The 27,065-nt window shown below is 34.9% G+C and overlaps 1 protein-coding gene across 1 annotated transcript; it reads left to right on the top strand.

The window, feature by feature from the left end:
* Nucleotides 1-23,327, top strand: SEM1 (SEM1 26S proteasome subunit). The gene is made up of 3 exons (XM_072764348.1): nt 1-207; nt 16,787-16,880; nt 23,130-23,327. Exons 1-3 carry the CDS (start codon nt 132-134, stop codon nt 23,170-23,172), a joined length of 213 nt encoding a protein of 70 aa, XP_072620449.1. The 5' UTR covers nt 1-131; the 3' UTR covers nt 23,173-23,327.
* Nucleotides 23,328-27,065: the final 3,738 nt, after the last annotated feature.

Below are 27,065 nucleotides of genomic sequence, written 5' to 3'. Positions count from 1 at the left end.
GCTCTCCTACCGCGTCTCTATGGTAAGTGCCGGCCTCGGAGGCAGCCGGGGCGCTGGTGGCTCAGGCGAGGAAAAGTCAAGAGTTCCAACTTTCCTCTCGGCCTGACAGGCTTTTGGCGCGGAGCGTCGCCATGTCGGAGAAGAAGCAGCCGGTAGATTTGGGTCTCCTGGAGGAAGACGACGAGTTCGAGGAGTTCCCTGCCGAAGGTAACCGGCCGCGCCCCGGCCTCTGGGGCCTCTGGGGCCTCTGGGGCCTGTGGGCCGCGCGGACGGTGACTCAGGCCTCCGGGGTGGAGTCGGCGCCGGCGGGAAGCCTGGACCCCTGCGGCCGGTCCTCGAGGCTCCACACGCGCGACCCTCCTTGCGGCAGGCCTGGGGCCCGGCGTGCCCGGGGCGCCTCCTCAGTGAGGCCGAGTGCCTCCTGCTTCCTCATTGGGAGGAGCCACGGCGTCCTGGGCCTCTGGCCCCGCGTCCAGCACGCTGGGCCCTTTCACTCTTCCGCTGGGTTACCCGCCGCCTGGTTCTAGCCTCTATAAATCCCCTCCCCCCCCCCCCCCTTTTTTTCGTTATTTTCTTGTAGTGTGCCAGCCTTCCTCTGCCCCTAAGCCGTCTAGAACTGAATTGCTGTATCTGGTTAGGCCAGAGTTGCTCACTTTCAGGACTTTACAAATGAAGCCTGTGAGGTGGAATGGGAGGATCGGTGTTGGTGGTTAATAAATAACACGTTATTACCTTATCCTTGTTTTTCATTTTTGACCGCTTCAAACTAACAAAGTTAAGTATTTGTAAGACGCTAAAACGTCTCTACATTTTTATTAGTTTCATAGTTACCAAGAGGAGCTTCGTTTTCTCATTGTAACTGATGGCAAATAAGTAACATTTATTGGGCGATTACTTGTCTAAGTACTTTGCTTGTATTAATTCATTTTCCAGTTCTAGCAAATAGGTACTGGTATTACCATTTTTCAGATAAAGACATCGACGTTTGGAACTATGAAGAAACTTGTCCAGTGGCACATAGCTGGCCAGCCATGATGGATACCTTTTTTTTTTTTAAGAAATAATGTACTGCCTCTGTTTATTTTTTAGATCGTTGTTGCCAGGTAGGCTTCCAGAATAATTTGCTTTATTGGGTAATTGTAATGTGCAGGATAAATATTTGTCTTGTAAGAAGAGGCTACTATGGGGTAGGCTTTCTGAAGGTGGTAGGAAGAGAATTGTGGTTAATGGTGTACAAATCTGTTGTTGAGCAATTACTGCTTCACTAACATTGTCATAAGTTGTACCCCCCGGTGATCCTGTTGTGCATAAAAACCACATAGCTTGAGCATCTGTTCTTTTTACTTATGGTGTGTACTCTCTTATTTTGCTTAGTGGCAGAAGACATTAGTGTTCTTAGGACACAAACTCATAAGCTAACCCAGAGGACATTTCAGTGGGTTTAATCTGTCCACACGTGTTTTCTCCCTCTCTCTTTTTAAACGATTTTATTTGTTTTATTTGAGAGAGAAAATGAGCTGGCGGCAGTGAGCAGGAAAAGCAGGCCCCCGGCGGAACAGGGAGCCCGGCGGGGGCTGGATCCCAGGACCCTGAAGTCATGACCTGAGCTGAAGGCAGATGCTTAACTGAGGCACCCAGGCACCCCCAGACATGTTCTTTACCTCACTGTTAAATTGGTTCATAATCCAACATTGAACTGTATAGTAGAGAACTGGTTTATTGAGGGAAGGATCAACTTTTTACTCAAACTTCATATTTCAAATAGCTTTATCACATACAAAGTACAATGTTAGGCACTTTATTTACATTATATAGGCTGTCACCACAGCCATCAGGAAACCGATGCTTAGATTTAAAAAGCTTGCTATTAAGTAGTGAAGCCAGGATCTGAAAGGTCTCTGTGACTCCCCAATATAAACTCTAGTTTTAACCTTTATCGAAGTGCCTGGCACATATGTAGTAGCTGGTTAATAAATGCTTGATGAATGAATGAACCTGTATTTAAAGTAAGTAGTTGAGAACTGTTTAGAAAGCTCTAGAAATAATTCTGTACCTAATGATACACATGATTTTTCTCAGCAACTTCCATTTCATCAGTTTTTGCAGAATATGTAGTTCTTACTCTAAGCTTATGTTGTGAGCAGCAGACTGTTCAGTCTTGTTATATAGTAAAAAATCTCATTAAATAGGAAAAGCAGAGGATTTTTCTAGAGGGGAGAAGAGGGAGAGAAAAATCTTAAGTAGGCTCCATGCTCAGCAACCCTAAGATCATGACCTGAGCCAAAATCAAGAGTTGGTGGATTAACCAACTGAGCCACCCAGGTGCCCTGAGAATTTTTTTTTCTTTTTTGAAGACAAAGCCCTCTTACAGCAGAACCAATTTATTAGAATTAGTAATTCACCACTTGTTGGTAACTCACCACTAAAGAATATTTGTTGTCTTCAGGTTTGAATGTGTAGAATCTAATTCATTTAGGAATTTTTCCATTTAGAATGAAAAATAACATTAAAACGCCATTGTTTGGTTCAGGTTTCTGTGTTTCTTCTGTGGTTTATAACTTAGGTTTTCGTTTTGTGTTAATTTGAATTGAGATTTTGCGGGGCACAAAATTAGCCCAATAGGTGAAACCAATCAATATTTACTAATAAAAACTGCTCTTATAAAAAACAAAACTAAAAGAAAAAAAACCTGGAAAAATATCACCAAGGAATTACTGAATTATTCTCTCTTGAAACTACATTTCTTCCTTTGGGTAGTCATAGTTTAGTCTCACTGATGCTCAGTGTGATCCGTGGACCAGCAGTTTTGGCATTAGCTGGCAGCTTATTAGAAATGCAGTGTCTCAACCTAGACCTTCTGAATTAGTTTGGACTTTACCAAGATTCTTAAAAGATTTGTATGCACATTAAAGTTGGAGAATAACTAAATGGCCTATTTTGAATTTTTTTGTATGTGGGTTTTCAGTTCAATGATTATGCCCTGAATTACTTTCCTAATTCTCTGCCTTCTTAGGAAATTCTCTTGAGATTGTCCTTACAGTAAATGTGCCAATGACAAACTCACTAACAGATACAACTTAAAATGACCTCTAATCACCTTTTCTATCTATAGGAGGTCTGATTTTCAGTGGCCTTGTTGCCTCTCTGCTCCAGAAAGTGGATGATACCCATTGTCTAGGGTAGCATGCCGTTACAAGAGACTGCTACATGAAAGCCATTCCTGAAGTTCTGTATCCCTGGTTTGACTAATGGATTGTCCATCTTTTTTGGGAGTGTTGTTGCTACATCTTATCCCAGATAAGAACTTGTTTGCAAGGATGTCATCCAGTCATTTTAAGGAGGGGGAATTTCTGTATGAAAATGTGCTTTCCTGGAGCTTCTTTGTTTCTTCTTCTTTTTTCTTTTCTTTTTTTTTTTAAGATTTTATTTATTTATTCATGATAGAGAGAGAGAGAGCGAGAGGCAGAGACACAGGCAGAGGGAGAAGCAGGCTCCATGCCAGGAGCCCGATGTGAGACTCAATCCCCGGACTCCAGGATCACACCCTGGACCAAAGGCAGGCGCCAAACCACTGAGCCACCCAGGGATCCCCTTCTTTGTTTCTTCTGAATAGTTACTCAGTGTGACCTATAACGGTGGTGGTGGGGGTGATTCTCTGAATGTCTAAAGGAACAAATGCTTCTTTAAAAAAAAAAAAAAAACAAACTTGTCATCATTTAGTCTGTGGATCTGTGTTACATTGGTAGTTCCTCACAGTTACTCTAACTGATAGATGTATAATCTGGTCATTAAGAAGTGTTTAAAAATCATGTTTAGGATCTTTGTGAAATGCATTCTGCAGCTTTTTTGAGTATTTAAACTGAGAATAGGCTTTATGAGGAGGATATTCAACATACTGGATATGATTGATTATAATTGTGGAGGCTTTGACATGGTTAGAACTGGAAAGCAACTTAAAATCTGAAGGTAAAACTTGTCAAGCTCACCAGCTAGGTTGGTAATAGTAGAGCAGGGTCTAAAACTGAAATACTTTATAATTTATTTGGAATGTCAAACAATTTTTCATATCAGACAGATATTGAAAGGATATTTAAAATATTTTCATTAATCACCTTCCTTTGACAATTAGAAGTGGGTGAGAGTAAAAATGGGAAGAACAAGTGGGCTTTTAGGTTCTTTTATTCTTTCTGTGCTAGAATTGAGATGGGGTTTTTTGTTTGTTTTTTGCTTTTTGCTTTTGTTTTTTTGGTAGGGAAAAAAGTCTTTAGAGTATTTAAAAGGAAATTGAGTTTGCCTCTAGAAGTAATGGTATTTATAAGAAATTTCTGTTATACTAAGTATTCTATAATTTTTCTATGATCAGTGAAGCTACTTTATTATCTGATAAAAGGCAGTGTACTACCTATGTACCTTCCCACCCTCCTTGAGAAATTGCTGCAGAAGAGACTGTTATTGATGGAAATCTGTCTGTTGAGACAGACAATAAACAAACTGCTGGTTCCCTCTGGAATAACTGAGGTACTCTCACCTAACAAAGTAGGACAATTTATAATGGTTCTTATCCAGGGAGGTATTTTTGAATGTCATATTCACCTGACAGGTGCAAATGTGAAGTGATGACCAAGATTTAGGGGTAAAAGCCAAGGATTTTAAATGCTTGTTATGCATAGATCTGTACTGCACAAGAAGAATCATTCTGTGAAAAATGCCACGGAGAAATATTTACAATGATTGGATACTAACTGGACTAAACCATCAATAGGATTTCTTAGAATCTTAAATATAAAGGTAGATATAACTGAAACTGACTGTGTCAATAATGTACTAGTCAGTTAACCAGTGCCCACAAGGGCTCTGCTATTTTCAATTATTAAATGTAATATAATGGACATGTAAATAACACTATCACATTTAAATTAGTTACATGGTAGTAACAAGAAATGAAGAAGTTGTATTACTAAAAATAAAGATAAATACGATGAATGACAGAGTGCTTGTTGAGTGTCCATTCATGGTAATTCTATGCAAGAAGAAAGTTTTTGAACCCTGGGATGGAAAAAGCACAGTGAATCTAAGATCAGACCTAGGTTTACAATTCATCTTTCATCAACTTGTAGTTTTTCAATTCATGTTAGTTACTTAATTTCTTTAAAATACTTTTATTGTATTATATATATGATAATTATACAAGTAACTGCTTGTAGTAAAAATTTAAGCCTATAAAAGCGCATAAAGTAAAAAGGAAAAGCACTGTTTCTCTCTGCCTTTCCCTCAAAACATTTGTCATACTCCAGGGGTCGCCACTGTTAATTGGTTATTTTAGTATCCTTCCAAAATTTATGTATATATTGTGTGTTTATATATTTTTTTAAAATACAGAGGACCATATTATAGTATTTTTCATTCTAGAGCAGTTCTCAGTTTGTCTTTGACTTTCATAATTTTGACACTCTTGAAGTTTACAGGCCAGTTACTTTGCAGGATATTCCTCAACTTGGATTTGTCCTGTTTTCACATGATTAGATTTAGGTTCTACACCTTGGCAAGAGTATCATAGTTGTGATTCTGTGTTCTCATTGCATCCTGTCAGGTGGAACATGATTCACATTTGTTCCATTACAATGATGTTCACTTTGATCACTTTATTAAGGTAGTGTCTGTGAGACTTTTCCAACATTAGATTACTCATTTTCCCTTTTTAATTAATAGGCATTTTGTGAAACTATGGAAATAACAATATTCCATTCGTTGTATTCCATTCGTTGTTCTATATTTGAACATGGGGAGCCCCCTTATACTGTCTTCTGTGACCTTTTGACACATCGTCGTCATTCTTTGTGCATTTCCAAGCATTCTGACACAAAAAGATATTATAAGTTGATCTTGTTCTTTCCCTTCTCTAATTCTGGAATCAGCTATTTCTCCAAGGAGCTTTTTTTTTAGTGGAGAATGATATTCAGAAGGCAAGATCCTAACTCCAGTTGTGCTATTTGCTTTGGGGACCCTCTTAGTAAAGGGAACTAGGAAATATACAAATGTGTGTATACACTTAAACTCTTTTGCATTTATATGTGTGTGTTTATAAAATCATGAGTTCACACAGTATCTCCAATCACAGTTCAGCACCGCAGGGTCCATTCTAGCTTTTTTCCTTTCCATATTTGTAACTCCCTTCCCCAACAGTGAGAAACCTGACTTTCATTGTCTTAAATATATTGTCTATTAGGTCATCCTACCCCCTAGCCAATCTTTGTTACCCCCTCCACCGTAGTTGCCTTCTTTATGTCACTTGGGCTTCAACATTCTTTGCCAGGCCACCCTCTCCTTACTTCAGCACAGAATAACTTCTTCACCCTGTTCAGGTCTGACACACCAGTCATGCTATGCTCTGCTTCTATAGGAATGCCCTCTTGGCTTTGCTTGGGCCCTGACACCTCATCTGGTACTAGGTGCATTTTTAATTTTGACATATAGCTTTAAATTGCCTTCGAGAAGGGTTAAACCAATTAAAATTTCTATCTGTAGTTTACTTCTTCTCTCATAAGGTTACCTATACTTCATATTAAGCTTTTTAGTCATTGTGAAACTGATGGATGAAGAACGGAATGTCATCATTATGATTTTGGGATTGATTTGAGTGAGATTGACCATTATGTTTTTCCTTGTACTGTTACCATTTTAGGCTAAATCCTCAGTTTCTTCATATGTAATTTGTAGATAATAGAGTCATGTAAGTTTTACATGAATGTGTTGAGATATTTGAATTGCCATAGCAGAATACTGTAGACTGTGAGTGGCTTAACAATGGAAATTTGTTTTCTCACAGTTGGAGGCTGGGAAGTTCAAGATCAAGGTGTTGGCTGCTTCAGTTATTGGTGAGAACTCTGGTTTGCAGACTGCTGCCTTCTCATTATGTCCCCATAAGGTGTAGAGAGAATGAGTGAGCTCTTTGGTGTCTCTTCCTGTAATGGCACTAATCACATCATGAGGACTCTACCCTCATGACCTTATACAACTCTAATTACCTTCCAAAGACCCCAGCTCCGAATACCATTACATTGGGGGTTAGAGCTTCATCATAAGTATTTTGTGGTGGAGGGAGGGACACATTCAGTTCATACCAGTAGTACATGTAAAATGCATAGCACAGAGTTTGGCATTAAGTGGTATTCAATAAACATTAGTCCAGTTTCTTCTTTCTAAGCTTCTTAGGGAATTGGATTTTGGTTATTTGGTATATACTTAGAATTTCAGTTTCTGGCAAGTATTTTATTTGTAATTTTAGGTATATCCAAAATTAAGGTTGTTAAGTTTGTTGATTATTTAAAAATTGATTTTTTTTCTAGTATTAAAAACTTTTAAATAATACTGTCACTTTTTTCCCAGAAGTGCTTTAAAAATAGTGTATTATTCACATAAAATATAAAGATACACAAAACAACAGCACATATTATTTAAGGATGCACAGAGATAGATGTACAAGAAGTATAAAGAAATACAGTGGAGTGAAAAAGCCCTAAATCAGGATACTGGTGCTTGGGAGGGGATAGTGAGAGGTGTAGTCCAGGATATTAAACAGTAAAAATTACTTTGAAAAACTATTTGGATTAGCTGTTTCACTGATTCTATAGAATAAACAAGCAGTAAGTAATTGTGACTTCAGTATGTAATATTATTACTGGTTTGTTGTTAAACATTACTCACTGAAAGATGTGATAAATTGTTGAAAACATTGAGAGGAAAATAAAAGTTTCAAAGTTTCAAAAACTATACTCTTCTGAAATATTAAAAATTCACCAAGTATATTTTTTTCCTGTGTTGTGTATGTAATGTTTGGTAGAAATAGTATTGTCTTTTTTCTGGAACATGTTTTTCTTCTTACTTTCTTTACCCCCTCGAGTACCTGTGAAGTGATTAGTGCATAATAAATGATTTATTCATTCAGTATATATTTGTTGAGTGCTTCCTATAAATCTGGCACTGAATGGTGGAGAGAGAATGATGTAAGCTGCCATTTATCAGCTATAAGTGCTTTAGATACATAGTCTCATCCATATAGTAGCCTTATGAAGATTTTATGCTTGGGACTCCAAAAATTTCAGTAATTTACTAGGTCACAGTTAAGTAGAGGCTGCACTGAGACAGATTTTACTCCTTAGGTAGATACTTGTCTTTGAATTTAGAAATACCAGAGAGTCAGGGCATAGTGATTTTCGCAGTAAGTTTGAGCTTTTTAGTATTTTGAAGGTGTTTATCTTGTGGAGGTAGAGCTCCAAGCCCTTCCTTCTTCACTCCATTAAACCAGAGCAACTTTGTTTTTGCTTATCTTTTGGGCGTCTGGGTAAGATTTCATTGAGTTTCTTTCCAGTGGTGGGCGGGGGTAAGGAGGGTTGGGAATTAGACAAATGGTAATAAGGTGTAACAGCAGTTGAAAAGAAAGGGGGAAGGGATCCCTGGGTGGCGCAGCGGTTTGGCGCCTGCCTTTGGCCCAGGGCGCGATCCTGGAGACCCGGGATCGAATCCCACGTCGGGCTCCCGGTGCATGGAGCCTGCTTCTCCCTCCTCCTGTGTCTCTGCCTCTCTCTCTCTCTCTCTCTATGACTATCATAAATAAATAAAAAAAAAATTAAAAAAAAAAAAAAAAAAAGAAAAGAAAGGGGGAAAAAGAAGGGATATTATTTCCAGTTGTATACAACTGAGATAGTAACATTTGAACAGAGCCTTAAAAAGATAGAAACGTAGAAAAGGGTTTTCAAAAGAAAGAGAAAAGCATAGATTCTTGGAGGTGAAAAAATAATGTGTTTTTATTTGGCTGTGAAATAGTGTTTATAAGTGCAGGTAGTTTGGGCTTAATATCGGAAAGCTTTAAGCCAAATGTCCAGTTTGGAGTCTATCCTTTGATACATGAGAAGTGGAGTTTTTTGGTTTGGTATGTGTGAGTTTCCTTTAAGCAGTAGGTAGTTTAGGAAAAACCAACCCAGCAGAATTAATTTGGAAAGGTAGAAAAGAGACAGTCAGGGAAGCCGATTAGCAAATTGTTGAAATAGCTTAGCTGCGGACTAAGGGCCTGAGGAAGGTTGTTATTAGGAAAGAAGTGAAGAGAGTGATGCAAAAATAACAAAACTTTGGCAGCTAGTTTGATAAGGACTGTTGGGAATAAGAAGAAATAGGTTGTGATTTTGCACTTGAATGTCTATTGAATGTCTAGTGGAAGACAGGTTGGTGGGGTTCCCATCTTAACTCAGTCATTTGGAGGATCAGAATGAGGGAATTGAGACAAGTGTAGGGCATGAGGGCTTACAAATGATGAGATTAATGGCTTTTGGGAATTTTCTAAAAGTATAGAGAAAAACACTTAGCACTAACAAAGAGAAAGTCAGCATGACTTTATTGTGGAACCATTCTCCTAGAGACTTGTATTCTTAAATTATTGATGAAAGGAATCATGTTTGAATTTTCTTCTTTTAAAATATAAGAACAATTATAAATGGTTATGTAAGTTTTTTTGAGCCTCTGTTTCAGACTGCTGAGCATAAATAACTGAAAGCTCTCCAGTAGTATGGTAACATCATTTATGACTTGCTTTTGGTTGTTTGGTCTGAAGTTCCTTGATGAAATTTTTGGGCCTTGTTGGAGAAAATATGGTAGTATGATGCTATGCTAGGAACTGATTTTTAGCCACTGAATAGACATGACATCTGTAGGGTCTAGTTGTTTTTGTATCATGGTAACCTATAGAAATTACATTTTTAAAAGGTTTAATCTACTTTATATAGTTGAAGCAGGAACACGTATAGATCTCAAAATGGCTAGATCTGGTGTGGCTTTATTATCATATTCATGAGCATAATGATGATGATTGCAACCATTACTGTTTTATTTTACACTTACCTGTGATGGGACATGTACAATTAAAATTTTTTCAAACTTTAATCTTTTCTTTCTTTCTTTTTTTTTTTAAGATTTTATTTATTCATAGAGATGCAGAGAGAGAGAGAGAGGCAGAGACACAGGCAGAGGGAGAAGCAGGCTCCATGCAGGGAGCCCGATGTGGGACTCGATCCAGGGTCTCCAGGATCGCGCCCTGGGCTGCAGGCGGCGCCAAACCGCTGCGCCACCGGGGCTGCCCTAATCTTTTCTTTAAAATACTTTTCTTCATATAATGTTCTGCATATAGAGGCACATTTTTTATTTGAAGAAACTTTGTCGAAGATTATTTTGTTTATATGCGGATTTGCTTTACTATTAAGGAATGAATGAAAATTTGATGCCCCACATTGGTATAAAATAGGGCATTTGCAACCTTATATGGTATAAGTGGAATTTTTTCTTTATTTTTCTTCAAAGTAGTGTACATCATACATTTAAGAAATTTTGGAATGTGTATTGAAGAGTAGGGAAAGTAAGTAATTTCACAGATAATAAGTTGAGAGGAAGCCCTTTTCCATCCTTAAGTATCAAGGTGCTACTTAAAGTATGTGGGATCTTTGATAGTTCAGATTTGTGAAATTTAAGGCCAGTTACAGATGTAATTCTCTGGCATATGTGGGCAAATCCAAATTTGGGGGCCAAGTCTTAAATAATTTAGAATTCCTAGAAACTTATGTATTAGGCATCTGTTATTGGTTATTTCCAATACTGACTTCTTAAAATATGGTAATTTTTTTTTACCAGTACACATCTGGAGGCCTGCACACTGAAGTAAACACAGCTGTGGTTATTTAAATGATTAATCACAATCCTGGCAGTGCATTTAGTGTTGAAGATAAAGTGTATACTTTTATAAAGTCATCTATGTATTGAAGAAAAGCATTAGACATGAATCAGGTATCCTTTGATTTTTTTTATTTTTCCCTTTTCAAAAACTAATTTTGGGTTTAAAGCTTTAAAAAGGGGTGATTAAATAAAATTGCATAGTTATCAGTATAGAGTTATAATTGAAAATTAAAACACAAATCAGGGATTTATTACAAGAAATGCCAGATATCAGCGATTATAACAATCATGGCTTTTTAATTTTCACATCCATTTATTATGAGTATACATACATTGTAATTTGCATATATTGTAACATGTACAGTGTGGAGGATTTATAAGTGTTGGCAAATAATACTTAGGTGTATTATACCTTATCACTTAAACTTTTACTAATATACTATGTTCAGTACATTCTTTATTAATAAGTCTAGGGGCTTTTGGGTGGCTTAGTTAGCTGAGTGTCTGCCTTCAGCTCAGATCATGATCTCAGGGTCCTGGGATCAAGCCCCATATTGGGCTCCCTGCTCACAGGGAGTCTACATCTCCCTCTCTCTCTGCCCCTGCCATCTGTCTCTCTCTCTCTCAAATAAATAAATAAAATGTATAAAAATAAATAAAATCTTTAAAGTTTCCACCAAAAATAGATTATGGATTCCCATTTGTCAGTGTGAATGAACACGTTTTTTCATTGGTGTTCTTGTTAAATAATTTAAGATGCTTAATAAGTTGTAATTCAAAAGGTTATATATTGTCTTAGATTCTTCACCTGTGATAATTGGAAGGATAGTATGTCATACAGAGTTCTTCAGTGGATCTTTCTCCTAAGATAAGGCGTTAAGATTAAAGAGTAATATCCTGAAATTCATATGATTATTTATGAAGAATTTAACCAACTTTTCCATTTTTGTATCTTTGTCTACCCAATAGTGTCGTAATTATGAAGTACCCTGTAAAACTTTTAAAGAAATACAGAACTATCATGATGAATCTTTTTGTGTGTTCTACCTAAAATTTTGCTCTCAGTATGGTCCTGCCCCTCTCATGAGCCAGTCTTTTCTTTCAACTTTATTTTTACCTTCTTCATTTTCCTTTCCTTGCCATTAAAATAGCATGAGACAGTTTTAAAAGGAGAGACACTTTATCTGTATGCTAAATGATCATCAGAATTCAACTTGATAAACCAAAACTTGTACCATTCTTAAACATTTTTTAAAGACACTGTTTAAACTAGTATTTTTTTGTATATTTTTTTATTGGAGTTCGATTTGCCAACATACAGGATAAACTAGTATTTTTCATGTTAAGAGTTTTGATTTTTTCTATCCTACTTAGAGTTAGGAATTGGGAGCTCCTACAAAACAAGTTACTGAGTTTGTTACGTTTCTTTTTGGTGAGTCTCTGAGGCTGTTGGATACAAATTAGCAGGTGTGGATTTCTTTTTGTTTTTTTTGTGTGTGTGTTTTTTTTTTTTTTTTAGTCTGTTAAGTTAAAAATTCGTCAGTTACAAGCCAGCTTGAAGACATTTGAATGATAACAAGTAATACAGTATTGAAATCAGCATTTTGAATCAGGTCATAGTAAGATTAAAAGTTCCTGGTGGAGGGTGGTTTGCTCTTCTTGAAAGGGTAGGCCTACAAGATTAGCAGAGAAATGTGAAGTATTTTATTTTACAGTTCTAGACACAGTATTGTTTACTAGGGAGTAGTATAGGTAGAAACAACCTAGTTAACAGTTCAGGAAGCTGGTTAGTTAGAACCGTTGCAGGCTGATGATAGGAGGCTTTATGTCTTAGAACTTTTAAAAGTTTAGTTGTGACTTGAGTTACGTCACCCCCTTTACTCAAGAGCATATTATCTAGTCTTAATGTATTCAGATTATTTTGTTGGAACATTATACTCTATTAGATATCTTTATGAAGAGTACTTAAAGTACAGTAAAACAAATACTTAACAATTCCTATTTCTAGGCTCAGTGCAAATATATATAAATTTTAGGATTTGAGGTCATGAAATTTTATTAGAAAAAGTTAAATATTTTCTTGTAAGACAGTCTTCACCTTCTTTGTTGTATAGTAGTGATAATGGAGCTGGTTTTCAAACAAGGGTATAATGTTCAGTGATCTCCAAAGCTTTTTCTGAAATTTTGTAACTTTAAGCAGTATTTCATCTTAGCCATTTTATAAAAACTTAAAGTATTAAAGCCATGCCTTGCTACATTGTAGTGTAATTATATAGTTTTATGCCAATTTTTTATACTGGAAGGCTTAGTGTAATTAGCACAACATAAGAATCATAAAATCCTAAGCTGTCTGTTAATACTATTAGGTAGCTCCAGAGCTATAGGTTACAATAAGACTGGAGGGAATGTAACCTATAACTCTGGAACTATCTAATAGTATTAATAGAAAGTATAGTTCCATTTACCCAGTGTTTTATTGAGTGTCAACTGTGTGCCCAGCACTCAGCTCTGGATATCAGACTTGAAGATTTAGTAAAATCTGGTTCCTACCTGAAGGTTTTGAAAAGTAATGGGTAGGAATGGTGGTGATATTTTAGACATCAGTGGAGGATGGATATAAACTGTATAAGACTGGGGTGGGGGGACAGAAAGACTACAGTAATATTTATGAAGGGAATAATACTAAATTAATATGTGACAGTAAGAATAGAGAAGTGGAGACTTATTCTGAAGATAATTGGCACTTGGAATGGAAGGGACATAATGAGTGATTGTGGTAGTTAAAGGAGAAAGCGTAGCTAAGATTCCTCCTAAGTTTATGTCTTGGGGGACCAGATAAATAGATGTACTTTATTCTGTTCTTAAATCATGATGATGATATGTACTGTATTTAAAAATTTTGTTAGGTACATAACGTAATGAATAATATACCCATGTTATGAAAGATTGTTGAATAGTTTTAATTTATATGTACATTATAAGGGAAACCTTAATATCACACCTTTTGTTATTTTTCAAGTTGAAATGTTCTTAGCCACGATTCTAATAAGTAATTACTAAGGTGATGCTTATGGCTAGGACATAAGAGAAGTATAACTTTACTGTTTTGGGAGGGAAAGGGGTCATTCAACAATATACGAGGTCTGATTTAGAGTTCTGTTTCATCATTCATAGCCATTTGGTGTGCATGATGCTAGGTCCTGTTTGTGGTTTAAGAATAAAAAGGTAAATAAAACAGAGTTGTTACTTTTAAGGAGCTCAGACATAAGTGATGGACATAGACATATAAATTGATAATTATGGTTGTAAGTGCTATAATTTAGACACAAAAGAGGATCCTAATCTCTGAAGGTAAAGAGGGGGAGATGGGCATAGGGAAGGCTTCCAGAGATGATTTACAAAATGATTTTTTTAAACTACTTTTCCCACCTTTTAATTTTGAAACTTTCAACCCTATAGAAAAGTTTTTAAAAAGAGGACAAAAAAAAAAAAAAAAAGAGGACAAGGTCCGGAGTGAACAAAATGGATGATGGGTCAAAAGGTACAACTTCCAGTTACAAAATAAGTTATAGAAATGTAATGTATATAGCATGGCAACTATAGTTAGTAATACTGTATTGCATATTTAAAAGTTGCTAAGAGAGTAAATCTTAAAAGTACTCATCACAAGAAAAAATTTAGTGACTATATGGTAATGGATGTTATCTAAACTTATCGTGGTTATCATTTTGAAAAATATACAATTACTGAATCATATTGTATATCTGAAACTAATGTTCTGTGTCACTTGTACTTCAATTTAAAAAAGACAAATATCTAAGGTTTTTCAGTTGCTAACATTTTGTCATGTTTATTTCTATCATATATGACAGAAGTATATATGATATATATCAAATCTGTTTGAAAACCACCTGCAAGTAAACTGTTGACAAAGTAACACAATTCTTAAATATTTTAACATGCATGTCTTAAAGGGGGGCATGCTCCTCTAAAACAATTTTACAATCATGTTTCAGAAAATTAATATGATATCCAGATATACAGTCCATAACCACAGACATTACTGACTGTTCCAGAAAAATATCTAGTCAGTTTTTTTCCGCAATCCAGCATACATACCATTAGTTTACCTACACATTATATTGGTTGTTTTGTCACTCTAGGCTTTTAAAAATGTAAAGCAGTCTCTTTTTTTTTGTTTGTTTTTCATGACATTAACTTACTTGAAGATACTAGTTATAAAGAGTTTCATATTCTGGATTTGCCTGATAGTTCTCTCATGGTTAGATTAAGGGTCAGCATTTTTAATGAGAGTACTAGATAGGTGATGTTTATTTCTCGTTGCATTACATCAAGAGACATATTACAATTTGTCACAAATTTTTGGTGATGTTAAATTTAATCTTTGGTTAAGATTGTGATGATCAGATCTCTCCATTTTTTTTCCCTTTGTTGTAATAAGTATGTAATCTACCCTGTAGTCCCAGCTATTTTTCACTCACTAGTTTTAGTATCCATTGATCCTTGCCTAAATTGCACTGAGGATTGCAAAATGGTGATTTTCTAATTCTGTCGTTCTTTCTGCATTTATTTCCGTGGGAATTGTAAAGAGCATCCCCTCCCCAGCATCTTCTCCCCCAACATATTGCTATGGACTCATGGATTTTTCATTTAATTCAATCTGTCATTCTTTGTGATTCTTAAGTTGTTCCAGATTTGGCCAGTGGAAACACTTTTAGGCTAGTTTTTGTACTTTTTGACATGTTTTCGGGCATTATAAAAAGGAATCCCACATTTACTTATTAACTTCCTTATTCTAGATCTAGATCAGTTGTTTCTTCAGCGAGCCATAGTTCCTTTTAATGAGGAATGGTATTTTAACTAAGTAGGCATCAGGTCCAGTAGTAGGTTCAAAAGAAGGCAGAAAGACAAAAAGATGAGAAACAGCATATTTGATGACTAGAAAATTTTAGGAAATTTCAAAACATGAAGTGAAGTTAGGGCTGAATGAAAATGAAGATCTTGTGGATTGCTCTTCACGGGTTTTTTTCCAAGGAGGAAATGTGTATGAGAGAGTACTTTAAGCCACATGACTAACATGAGTGAGTCATCCCAGTGGATTTAAATTTAAATAATTAAAAATATTTGTCTTAAAACAAATACATTACGCAAAATCATACAGATATTTTGTAAGAAAACAAAGCTATGTCAAAATTATAGCAGGTGGTCCATCATAAGTAGGACAGCAGAGTATGCATAAACTCTCTTCTGGGATGCTTTGATGTTATTTGAAAAAAAGAATACATAGTGACATTCTCACCCTAGAGGCTAGATTTTTATCAGGATCGAGAAAGTAGAAGCAAGAAGAACTTGATAGAAGAATATTGCCATTATATAGGTAAGAAATGGTAATGTGAATGTTTGAGGTAATAGGGAAGGAGATGTTAGTTTACATATGTTTTCTAAATATTGTAAACAAAAGCTAAAATCTAACCCCTCCCCCACCACCAAAAGGGAAAGAAGAAAAAAGGAAATTGAGAAAACTAAATACTACAGCATTCCTCTTTGTACATATTTATATTTGTCCTTTAAAAATAAAAATTTTACATTGATAATAGGCAAATGTCAGTAATGGCTAATAATTTGGTCCATTTTTAAATTTATGTATGAGTTACCCTTTTATATGTTTAGCAGTTTTGAATTCCAGGCTGGTATCTTCCTGCTCTTCAATTTATTTTTGCGTTGTTGGTGCTGTTTTGGAAGATTATGAAATAGACCTTATAAAAATTAGCCCAAGGAAAAATCAGGAAAGTAAATATCCTCCTGAAATTATAATAAATTTTCATGACAAATGGAATTTTTAAAATTAACTTCTGTTTTAGATTATCTGCAAATTCAAGAATTGAGAGAACAAGACAGCATAAATTGAAATTTAAAAAGGAAGGTTGCCATTTCTTACAGTATTAAATGTTTTGAATTGTGAGTCTTGAATGGCAAACTTTCTGAAGTTTCTGTATTTATGGAAATAACATGTGAGAAGTATTTAGATAGCATCTGTTTCTGTTTTTAGACTGGGCTGGTTTAGATGAAGATGAAGATGCACATGTCTGGGAGGATAATTGGGATGATGACAATGTAGAGGATGACTTCTCCAATCAGTTACGGTAAGCATTACATCAGATTTTATATAGCTTAGTATTAATTGTAAGGACGGAATATGTAACTTACATATGATAATTGACCTCTTTAAAAGATAATTAATCTTTAAAATATGTTTTTGAATTATGGAAAAGAAAACCTATTACGTTCATCTATGTTTCTAAACATGAATGCTTTGTGTAATTGCATAGGACTTTTATTCTTTCTAGTTTCTTTACAAAGGTAGTTAAATAGAAGCATATTTGCAATTTTTTATTTATGTGGGTTTAATTCTGTCAACATTAATTTTCCACCAATGTTGAATAACTCAGCAGAAATTAGAACCAGAGTGCTAGGATCCAAAAGATTGGTGATTCTTAAACTGGAATGGAGATTGGGGTGATGGGAGTGTACCTTTTCATATTCCTGTACAAATTTACCTAATATGGTTGATTGAAGTAAAATTCATGTATCATAAAATTAATCATCTTAAAGTGTTCAATTCAGTGGCAGTTTGTATATTCATAGTGCTGTACAGCCATCATGTCTATGTAATTCCAAAGCATTTCCATCAACCCAAAAGGAAACAGCATATCTATTGAGCAATTACTCTGCATTCCTCTTTTTCTAGTCCCTGCTTTCTGTCTATAGATTTGCCTGTTTTAGATATGTCATAAAAATGGAATCATACAATAAGTGATCTTGTATGTCTAGCTTCATATAGTTAGTATAATGTTCTCATCTTCCATCCATGCCATAGCATGTATCAGTACTTCATTCCTCTTAATGGCTGAATAACATTGTATGATATGCTACAGTTTGTTTATCCATTCATCAGTAGATGGGCTTTGGGTTGTTTTTGGATACTGTGAACTGTGTTATTACTGTGAGCATTTATGTACAAGTTTTTGTTTGAATACTTATTTCCAGTTTGGGGGAATGTAATCCCAGGAGTGGAATTTGTGGATCATATAATTCTGTTTAACTTTTTGAGGAACTGCCAAACTCTTTTTCCACAGCAGCTTTACAGTTTTACATTACTACCAATCGTGTATGAAGGTTCTAAATTGTCTACATTCTCATCAAAACTTTTTTTTTTTTTTTTAGTATAATCATCCTAATGGATGTGGACTGATATCTCAGTGTGGTTTTGATTTTCATTTCCCTTATGACTAATGATGAGCCTTTTTTTTCATATATTTGTTGACAATTTGTATATCTTCTTTGGAGAAATAATCTAGTCAAGTCCTTTGCCCATTTTTAAGTTGGGTTGATTGTCTTTTTGTTGTTGAGTTGTCAGAATTCTTTATATATTCTAAGTACTAATCTCTCAGCAGACCTATTGTGTACAGATATTTTCTCCCATTCTGTTCACTTGTCTTTTCACTTTGGTCACAGTGTTTTTGCACATAAGTTTTTTGGTGTTTCTTTCTTTTTTTTTTTTTTAAACTATTTACTCATGAGAGACATAGAGAGGCAGAGACATAGAGGGAGAAGCCTGCTCCCTACAGGGAGCCTGATGCTGTACTCCATCCCTGGACCCCCATATCATGCCCTGAGTTGAAGGAAGATGCTCAACCGTTGAGCCAGCCAGGTATCCTTGCACATAAGTTTTTAATTCAGATGATGTCAAGTTTATCTACTTTTTAAAGAAATTACCGCCAGATTCAAAGAAAATTTATCCCTATGTTTTTATCTAACAATTTTGGAATTTTAGTTCCTGACATTTAGGTCTACGATCCATTTCGAATTAATTTTTGTACATGGTTTGCGATAAGAGTCTAACTTCATTCTTTTGCAAATGGATATCTAGTTATACCAGTACCATTTATTAAAGAGACAATTCTTTCCTCCCTAATTTTATTTTGATTCAACCCATATATATCTGTCTTGGCCCTGGAGTTATCTAAGTAAACTGTCATACTTTGCTCAAATCAAGACCTAGTGGTTCTACTGCAGTTCTAACTTTGTGGTCTAGTTCATTTGTTTAAAAAAGATGATTTATAATAAATTTAAGGATGATGCAGTACCTTTTGTTCTACACTGCATTTTTCACAGGCTCAAAAACCCTACATTCTAAAGACATTTTAGTATTTTGCTGGAGACTAATAACAATTTTATCTATCACCTTTCTCCCCTTTTTGAAAATGGCACAATTTACCTTTCACTGTTATTCTGGTATTTTTACAGTTCTCCATGATTTCTCAAAATGGCTGACTCTGTTTTTTTTGACTGTATCTTTCATTCTTTCAGTTCCCTGAGATGTAATTATTCAGAACCTAGAGATTTTAAACTACTTTAATACAGTTTAGAGTTACCTCACCTGTCTTAGTTTTCAATTTTGTATTAACGATGTTTTTCCTGTTGCACTTTTATGAACAGGATAGGAACCATAGCTGTTAAACAACAATTCTGCTTTTTCTCTAAATCTGTTAATACTACATCTCTTCTAAGCATTGAATCTGTTCTCATTCTTCTTTATTCATGTATGGCTCTCAGAACCTTTTTTGTTCTTTTCTTTCTCAGTCCATTTTGTGATTAAATTCTGTGTATATAAATTCTTGCCACTTTTCTTTTTGCATTTATTTTTGATTTATGTTCTTTTAAAACTGAACATCAGAGAACACTTTGCTACCTTGTTTTTAAGTAGGCATCCCCCCTTTCTTCCCTCACTAGGCTCATATTATGTTAGAGTATTTTCAGGTCTTCTGCCTCTGCTGATCCCCATTCTGACTTCTTAATCATCTGTCATTTTTTTTTTCTCTTACCTTGAAATTTTTCAAGTTGAAGCTAAATGAGTTTTGTTCCTTTGCTATTCACAAAAGTCAAATTTCTCCAAAATATTTTCTTTTTTGTCTTTCAAAATCAGAAAATAGCACTTTTCTCTTAAAAATTACATTAAGACATTATTAAATACAGTGATCTAACCAGGGGACTTTTAGTAGTAAATACATTGATAATTGGATTTTTTGCCACTACTGCATCTTGCCCTTAATGCTGGCTTGAAAGTAGAGCATATCATTTGTGGCTTATTGTTTTTATAATACACCTACATGATGTTCTTATGTTCTCTCTTGTGTTCTGCCTTTAGGCTTGTGGATTTCCATGAGAATATCAATTTTGATACTTTTATTAGTGAATAAGATTTTTCTTTTTATTTCCCTGTGTGAATCATGAGTTGTTTTTCCACATGTGGATTGATATAGCACCAGTGCTATAAAATAGAACTTACTGTATTAGTGGAAATGTTCTATAAACTGCCCTATCCAGTACAGAAGCCCCTAGCCGCATATGGCTCTTGAGCACATGAAATGTAGCTAGTGCAACTGGTGAATGGAATTTTATTTTATTTTATTTTAATAAATAGCTACATGCAACTTCTATATTGGACATTTCAGCCTCAGATAATATTTTTATCTTTGCTTTAAAAAAATTATGATTAACAAGTCTCTTGCAAAGATGTTCTTTCTAGTTTTGGAAAACATATAGAAGTCCCTAATATGATATTATAAGCCATGGTAAGTAAAGAACATGTTTCACTGTGTTCTGATATTGTATATGAGTCCTAATCCATCTCACTTTGGAGAAGCAGTACATTTTCTAGAATCACTCTGATTCCCTGGGTTCCAACTCCAGACTGCCTGTGAACAGCTACATGTCTTAGCAAGGACTTAGCCTTCCACTCTCCAGTGTTTTTCTCTTTCAGTGTAATTACTCCTAACAAGTAGAAGTAGAAAGAAAAAGGCCACCTGTGTCTCCTGAGTAACTACAAGTCATTATAGAGAAATATATCAGAAAGAGCAAAAACAGAGTAACTTAATTCTTCTTAGAGTTTTGGAGACATGTTCAATAGGAATGGGTAGGATTAATTCTGCTGACCTTACTTCACATGTTACATTAAAAAATCCAAGGAACCAATATTGTTCTTGATTTACTGTGTTAAATTTAGCCACTGTCCTATAGCAGAATACTTTCTTGGATAAGAGGGGTTCTCAAACCTACCAGTGGCTATTTGTCATATTCTTCTTTTGTTGAAAAAGGAAAGCTGCTGTTTTGTTCAAGCAGTGTACATTTGCTCTGTATGTCCTATGCTACTGTTCCAATACTGCTGGATTTCTTTTCTTCTCACATCTCTTTGTTAGATTTTTTTTCATTCAACAAGCTGATGACACTAGTGTATTTGTATTGTTTTGTGTTTTGTACTTAGTGGCCTCAATTTATTGTCCTTTTGATTGATTTTTATCCTAAATTCTAGCAAAAAACTTTTCATCTTCTCTAAAAATTTAGCTAATAGGATAGCATATCATAATCTCCTTTGAGTTTGTTAACAATGTGTAAATGTGGTTAGTCACCACCTCCTCTCAGTAAGGCAGGTGCAAACCTGGACTGATTTGGTATACTTGTTAACTAAATTGTAGGCAGAATTTTGGGGATTTGTTGTTGTTGTAAAATAAGAGAAAGTGAATAACAGAACATTGGTTCTGTTAAAGTCAACAGGAAATTATTATTTAAGAAACTTTTGGGATGCCTGGATGGCTCAGTGGTTGAGCCTCTGCCTTCAGCTCAGGGTGTGATCCTGGGGTCCCCCAGCCTGTCTCTCTGTCTCAAATAGATAGATAGATAGATAGATAGATAGATAGATAGATAGATAAAAAGAATCTTTTTTAAAAAAAGAAACTTTTAAAATTATTTCCATTTTAAGTAGAAAACATGAAGGACAGACATAATTTTTAATCTCCAGGCAAAGGGCGGAGGGTAGGGGAGTGGGTAAAGGAAGCATTTTGGTTAAATTTAGCAAAAGGAGTAGTATCAGAAATTTGTGCTGATCTTTTGACTCCTAAATGGATGATTTACCAACAGTCTATACTGTCTTCTACACTTGACCAGAAGAAAAAATATTTTATATGAATAATCTCTGACTTTAATATTATTTATGGATCTTAGATCAGTATTTGTATTATAAAGAACTATAAAAATTTTAGAGACATTTGGTTAAGTGAATAATAAATATACAGCATTCCTACATGTGTTTTTTGTTTGTTTGTTTAAAGGTTTATTTATTCATGAGAGAGTGAGGGAGAGGCAGAGACATAGGCAGAGAGAGAAGCAGGCTCTTCGCAGGAACCGGATGTGGGACTCAATTCCAGATCCCGGGATCATGACCTGAGCCAAAGGCAGACGCTCAACTGCTGAGCCACCCAGGCGTCCCACCTACATGTGTTTTTTGTGTTGAGTTTACATTGAATAGTGTGATAATGTCCAAGCTAAATTATACTTGAGAACAAATGTCAGTTTATCTTACGGGATGTAATGGTGTAGGACACATTAAACCTACTTTACATTTATACAGTGTTTTATCATATTTTGGCCCTGAAATAATTTTGTTGTGAACTTCTATAAAATTGAATTGTGGCAAAGAAGTTACTGATGATACTTGGAGTGGTAGTGTAAGTAGCTGAAATTGATTACAAGGCTAACTTTTTTTGTGCATCTGTTTTATACAAAGCAGATCAATAATTGCAGTTAATATGCTCAGAGTATGACTGAAACTTTAGGTTGAATAAATAAAATTATAAAAATATCTTTTAAAGTGTGTGTATTTTTAAATTTTTGAGTTTTTTATCCATATTTAAAATTTTTAAAGTAAAATTTTTAGTATTTTATAACTTACATTTCTTTTGTCTACATATAATTAATGCAGAATAATTCCCATGCACCTTTACATTTGATTAATAATTTTTGTCTTGGTTAGAGCAATAGATATATGTCAGTATAAAGCAGTCTGTCTATTCTTTGTGTAAATAGTGATAATGCCTATTATGATGATTTTAAAATTCTTAAAAAGCTTGATATCAAATATCTTGTGTTCTTGGCCGTGTGGTTGGTAATTCTTAAAATTTGCTTAAATATTTATTATAAAAAAATATTTATTATGAACAGGACATTTGTATGTATTTCAAAGATATTTGGAAGATAGTAGTAAATCTCTCATATTTCTTTGTTAAATAGATTTATCAGAAAATTAAGGAGTATGAAATATAAGTTAACTTATGGGAAAGCAGAATTTTATTAGCATTATGTTGATTCACATTCAGTTTTTTTCTTATACAGATTTTCTTTTAAGGGAGTAAAGTAAAGCTACCTGATAGTATTTTAAATGGGTGCTTAGGCTTAGCTCATTGTTTTATTTATTGTATTATTTATAAAAACACTCTATTCCTTTAATTTATCATAAAGAATGTCCAGTGATGTTGTTCTTTTGTGTTTTATTATAGAGCTGAACTAGAGAAACATGGTTATAAGATGGAGACCTCATAGCATCCAGAAGAAGTGTTGAAGTAATCTAAACTTGAACTGTTTATTAAATTCTAGGACAGAGAACCCAGGATGGAACACTTAAAAAATGTTTATTTCATTACCTGTTTGGATTTATTTTTGTTTTTGTAACAAAAAAAATAAATGTTTTGATCTAATCTTGGTTTGGATCAGAAGTCTTGATCTTTTGCTGCCTGTCATTAATTTTCTCAGACTATTTGTGATTTTCTCGGACTTTAGTATATAGAGATAGTAAATTCATCTGATCCCCAATTCAGTACTTTTGTTTAACCACATCAATTTAATGCTGAACTTATTTATAAGGTTACTTCTCCTAAGTTACATTTAACCTTAATCTCATCTGTATTTTTGAAAGCTCAGGAAACACTTGCTGACATCTCTAAGATGACCCTTTAAAACCTGTGTTTTAAAAATATTAATCATTTTCAATTGCTGTAATTAGTTCCTAGCCATTAATAATAGTATTAATAGTTGACAGAGTAGTACTAGTACTTAAAATCAAGTGGTTTGATCACAGTTCTAAGAATATGTCTTCTGTCAGAATTGGTGAGGTAGGATCAAGATACTTTGTTAACATAGGCATATTCTCAGGTACTACGTAACAGATGCATTTAGTATAATTAATATTCTGCAAAGTGATTATTGTTGCCACACCTACTTTTGTGAGTGAGATATAATTTAGTTGGTAAAGGATTCTTCCTGATAAGACTTAGAATGAAGCTAATGTATAGCTTTTATTAGAAATATTTTCAAAGTTGAATGTGTTATTTAGGAGAATTAGAACTGTTGAATAAAGTGTAAAATTTATGTGACATATATTGACACCAAAATAAAGTTAGGTGCCTAAAATATAATTTCAGTTATGCCTCAAAATGATTTTGAACATAAGTAAGTTTTTTCCTTAGACCAAGCATAAATCTGCCTTGCCTACATGACAGAACTGCTGGATAAGCAGATAGACTAAGAAATAACAAAGATCTCTGGAAAGTGTAAAAGCAGCTCCTATTTTTATGATCCTGTTGTGCAGCACAAGCAGGCCTGCTACTGTTGTGGCATGTGAAGAAATATTTTGACATATATGTTCTCCTTCCTCTGGTCAGTGATTATCTTTAGATGCTGTATCAGTGGTCACTTGTACAGTGTCAGATCATTACCCAGAAGGATGGCTACCTCATAGGACTTTAAATTGGTGCAGGGTATAATCTTGAAACCTTATCAGAATTGGGCAGAGGCTTTCATGGGTTTTCACTAGTTATATAGTGTTTTGTTCTTAATGAAATTTCAAACTTTAGTTTTGGTGTTCTTTTCTGTTAAGGATTGAGTACCTGAAAACTGGTATTTGGTATTAGGATGATGAAGCCATCAGTGGTAGAAAGTGAGACTAGTAAGCAGCTGAAGAAAATTATTTTTATGGGATTTTACAGTTAATAGATTTCTTTAAATTTTGATTTTCACGACAGCCCTGCCAAAGCAGGCTGGAAGGGCCTATCATAAACAGAAAACCACCTCAGAAAATGAGGTGAAAGAGGCCAAGGTTGCATAGCTAACAGGTGTCAGATAAAAGACTAGAATCCAGGGTGGTTGTTTTTTCTTTGTCATTTTCCATAATCACTTAATTCCATTTGAAATAGTGTTGAATTCAAATTGTAGGCCTTGGATTAGAATTGTTGCCACTGGGTGCTAAGTCTCTTCTTCCTACTTCCACTAAATATTTAGAGAACTATGATAATGAGCCAACGCTCTTTTGAAAGATTGTATGGTGTATGAGTAATACGTGTTTATGACATATTATGATCTGCTCTGTACTTTTAAAAGATAGCCATATCCTTTCTGTTCCTACCAAGTTGAGAGAGGTAACATCTTCCATCCTTTTGGCAGAGAGCTAACCTTTGCACTACTTTCCATCTACCCACACATATGATGCTGGGGAGTTAGACTTGAGTTTTACAGCTGCTTTAATGGCTCTGGTTGTATTCCACCTCTAAATCTTGTCACGGGTCTAGATTCTGTCCTGCATCCACTTCTTGCTCTATCCATACTACATTCTCTGTAGTAATTTCATCCAGTCTCAGTTGCTTAAAAAACAAAACAAAACAAAAACCCTCCATATGTATGATTTCATTCTCTGTTTTCAGTCTTGGCCTCTCCTTGAAATTCTAAACTTTCATATCCACTAACAGCTTGATCACCTCTCCAATATCTAATGGGTATCTTAAAGTTAACTGAGTAGAAACAGAAGACTTGATAATTATTCTTAGACTGATCTTTCATCCAGTCTTTCCCATCTCAGTAAATACTTCACCTTCTTTCTGATTGCTGAAGCCAACACTATAAGACCTATTCTTGGAATCCTCTCTCCTAGTATTTGATCTATTGACCAGTCCTGTCAACCTTCAAAGCATACCCCATGTAGTTGATATCACTGCTTGCTACCCAGCATCTATTTCCCCCTTACTCTTTTCTAACAAATCATCATTTTTCTCCCCCTCAGGCATCCATCCTCTTTTCACATAAGCTATGTAACTCAAGTCAAACCCATTCCCAGTTCAGGGTGAACTTTTCTTAGTCTTTAGTCAATCATAACTGCATCTATTATACAAATAAATGGATGATGGTTGGGCAGGCTTAAATAAATATGGGCCAGGAAACAATTGGCTAGGGGCATCAGACAAAGAAGAATACGGGCTTTTGAAATAGCCACATAAAGCAAAGATAATTAGTCTGGGAGAATATGATTCTTTGATAATATATATCATTGAGACTGCTCTGACACTAAGCTTCCTGTAAAATAAGCATGTAAATTGTTTTATTTTAGACATCTTAGGTTCAGTATTTGGTTACTTATATCCAGAAACCGCTGATAAATTCAGAATCTATCTACTCCCACTTACTAGTATCTTAATCTAAACCATCATCATTTACTAGGATTTACTGCAATAATCACCTAACTAGTCTCCCTACTTTTACTTTTTCTGCCTTATAATCTTTCCTTTAAAAAACAGAGATCTTGTTAAAATTTAGACCGTGCCATCCCTTTCTTTAAATGCCATCAAGGGCTTCTTAAAACAGCATAAAACTAAACATAAAGTCCAATATGATCGGCTTCTGCCTATCTCAGCTTACATCACTTGATTTTCAGTAATGTCTTATTTTGGTCACTTCTGAAAAGTAAATGAAAGATAAATCACTAAGCAGAAAGTTATACTCAATTTTTTTAATGCATCAGGGGTCTTTCCACCAATTTGGTACCTAGAAGGCTTGCTGCCTCCTCATCCTCACAAGTCAGGCCTTTGGAAGGGTTGGCAAAATCAGCATAGACCAGGAAACAGAGGAAGGACTTTTTTTTTTTTTTTTTTTTTTAACAGTGAGAGATGACTTTTGCCTCCCTTCTTGGTTGTAAGACACAAATCCATGTAATAGGACATGTCATCTCATTGGTTGTACCTAGACAATTCAAACTTTGTATCCTGCCAGAAGATGTCAGTAGGATCACCAATGACTGAAATATATTTTTGTTCTTATCTGCAGCAAATGTCTTGCAGAAAAATCTTCATAACTTTTTGTTTTGACCAAAATATAACCTCATTGGTGAATAACTTCAGTACATTAATCATATGAATCTTGTTTATGTTTTCAAGAGTAATCCTTTACTCAAGGTAAAATGATGTGTTCTAATCTACATTAGTGTTAAGTAAATAAAGATAACTTTATTATTATTTTTTTATATAATTATTATTTTTTTAAATTTATTCATGAGAGACACAGAAAGAGAGAGAGGCAGAGATACAGGCAGAGGGAGAAGCAGGCTCAATGCAGGGAAGCCTGATGTGGGACTCGATCCTGGGTCTCCAGGATCAGGCCCTGGGCCAAAGGTG

The sequence above is a fragment of the Vulpes vulpes genome, chromosome 7 (genome assembly GCF_048418805.1).
Source record: "Vulpes vulpes isolate BD-2025 chromosome 7, VulVul3, whole genome shotgun sequence".
Lineage (NCBI taxonomy): Eukaryota > Metazoa > Chordata > Mammalia > Carnivora > Canidae > Vulpes > Vulpes vulpes.
The sequence above is the reverse complement of the archived record's forward strand: the minus strand, read 5'-3'. Positions and strand labels throughout refer to the sequence as shown.

Coding starts and splice junctions, on each gene's coding strand:
- SEM1 (XM_072764348.1), top strand. CDS start 132: ATGTCGGAGAAGAAGCAGCCGGTAGATTTGGGTCTCCTGGAGGAAGAC. Junction 208..16,786: donor CGAGGAGTTCCCTGCCGAAG/GTAACCGGCCGC, acceptor TTCTGTTTTTAG/ACTGGGCTGGTTTAGATGAA. Junction 16,881..23,129: donor GACTTCTCCAATCAGTTACG/GTAAGCATTACA, acceptor GTTTTATTATAG/AGCTGAACTAGAGAAACATG.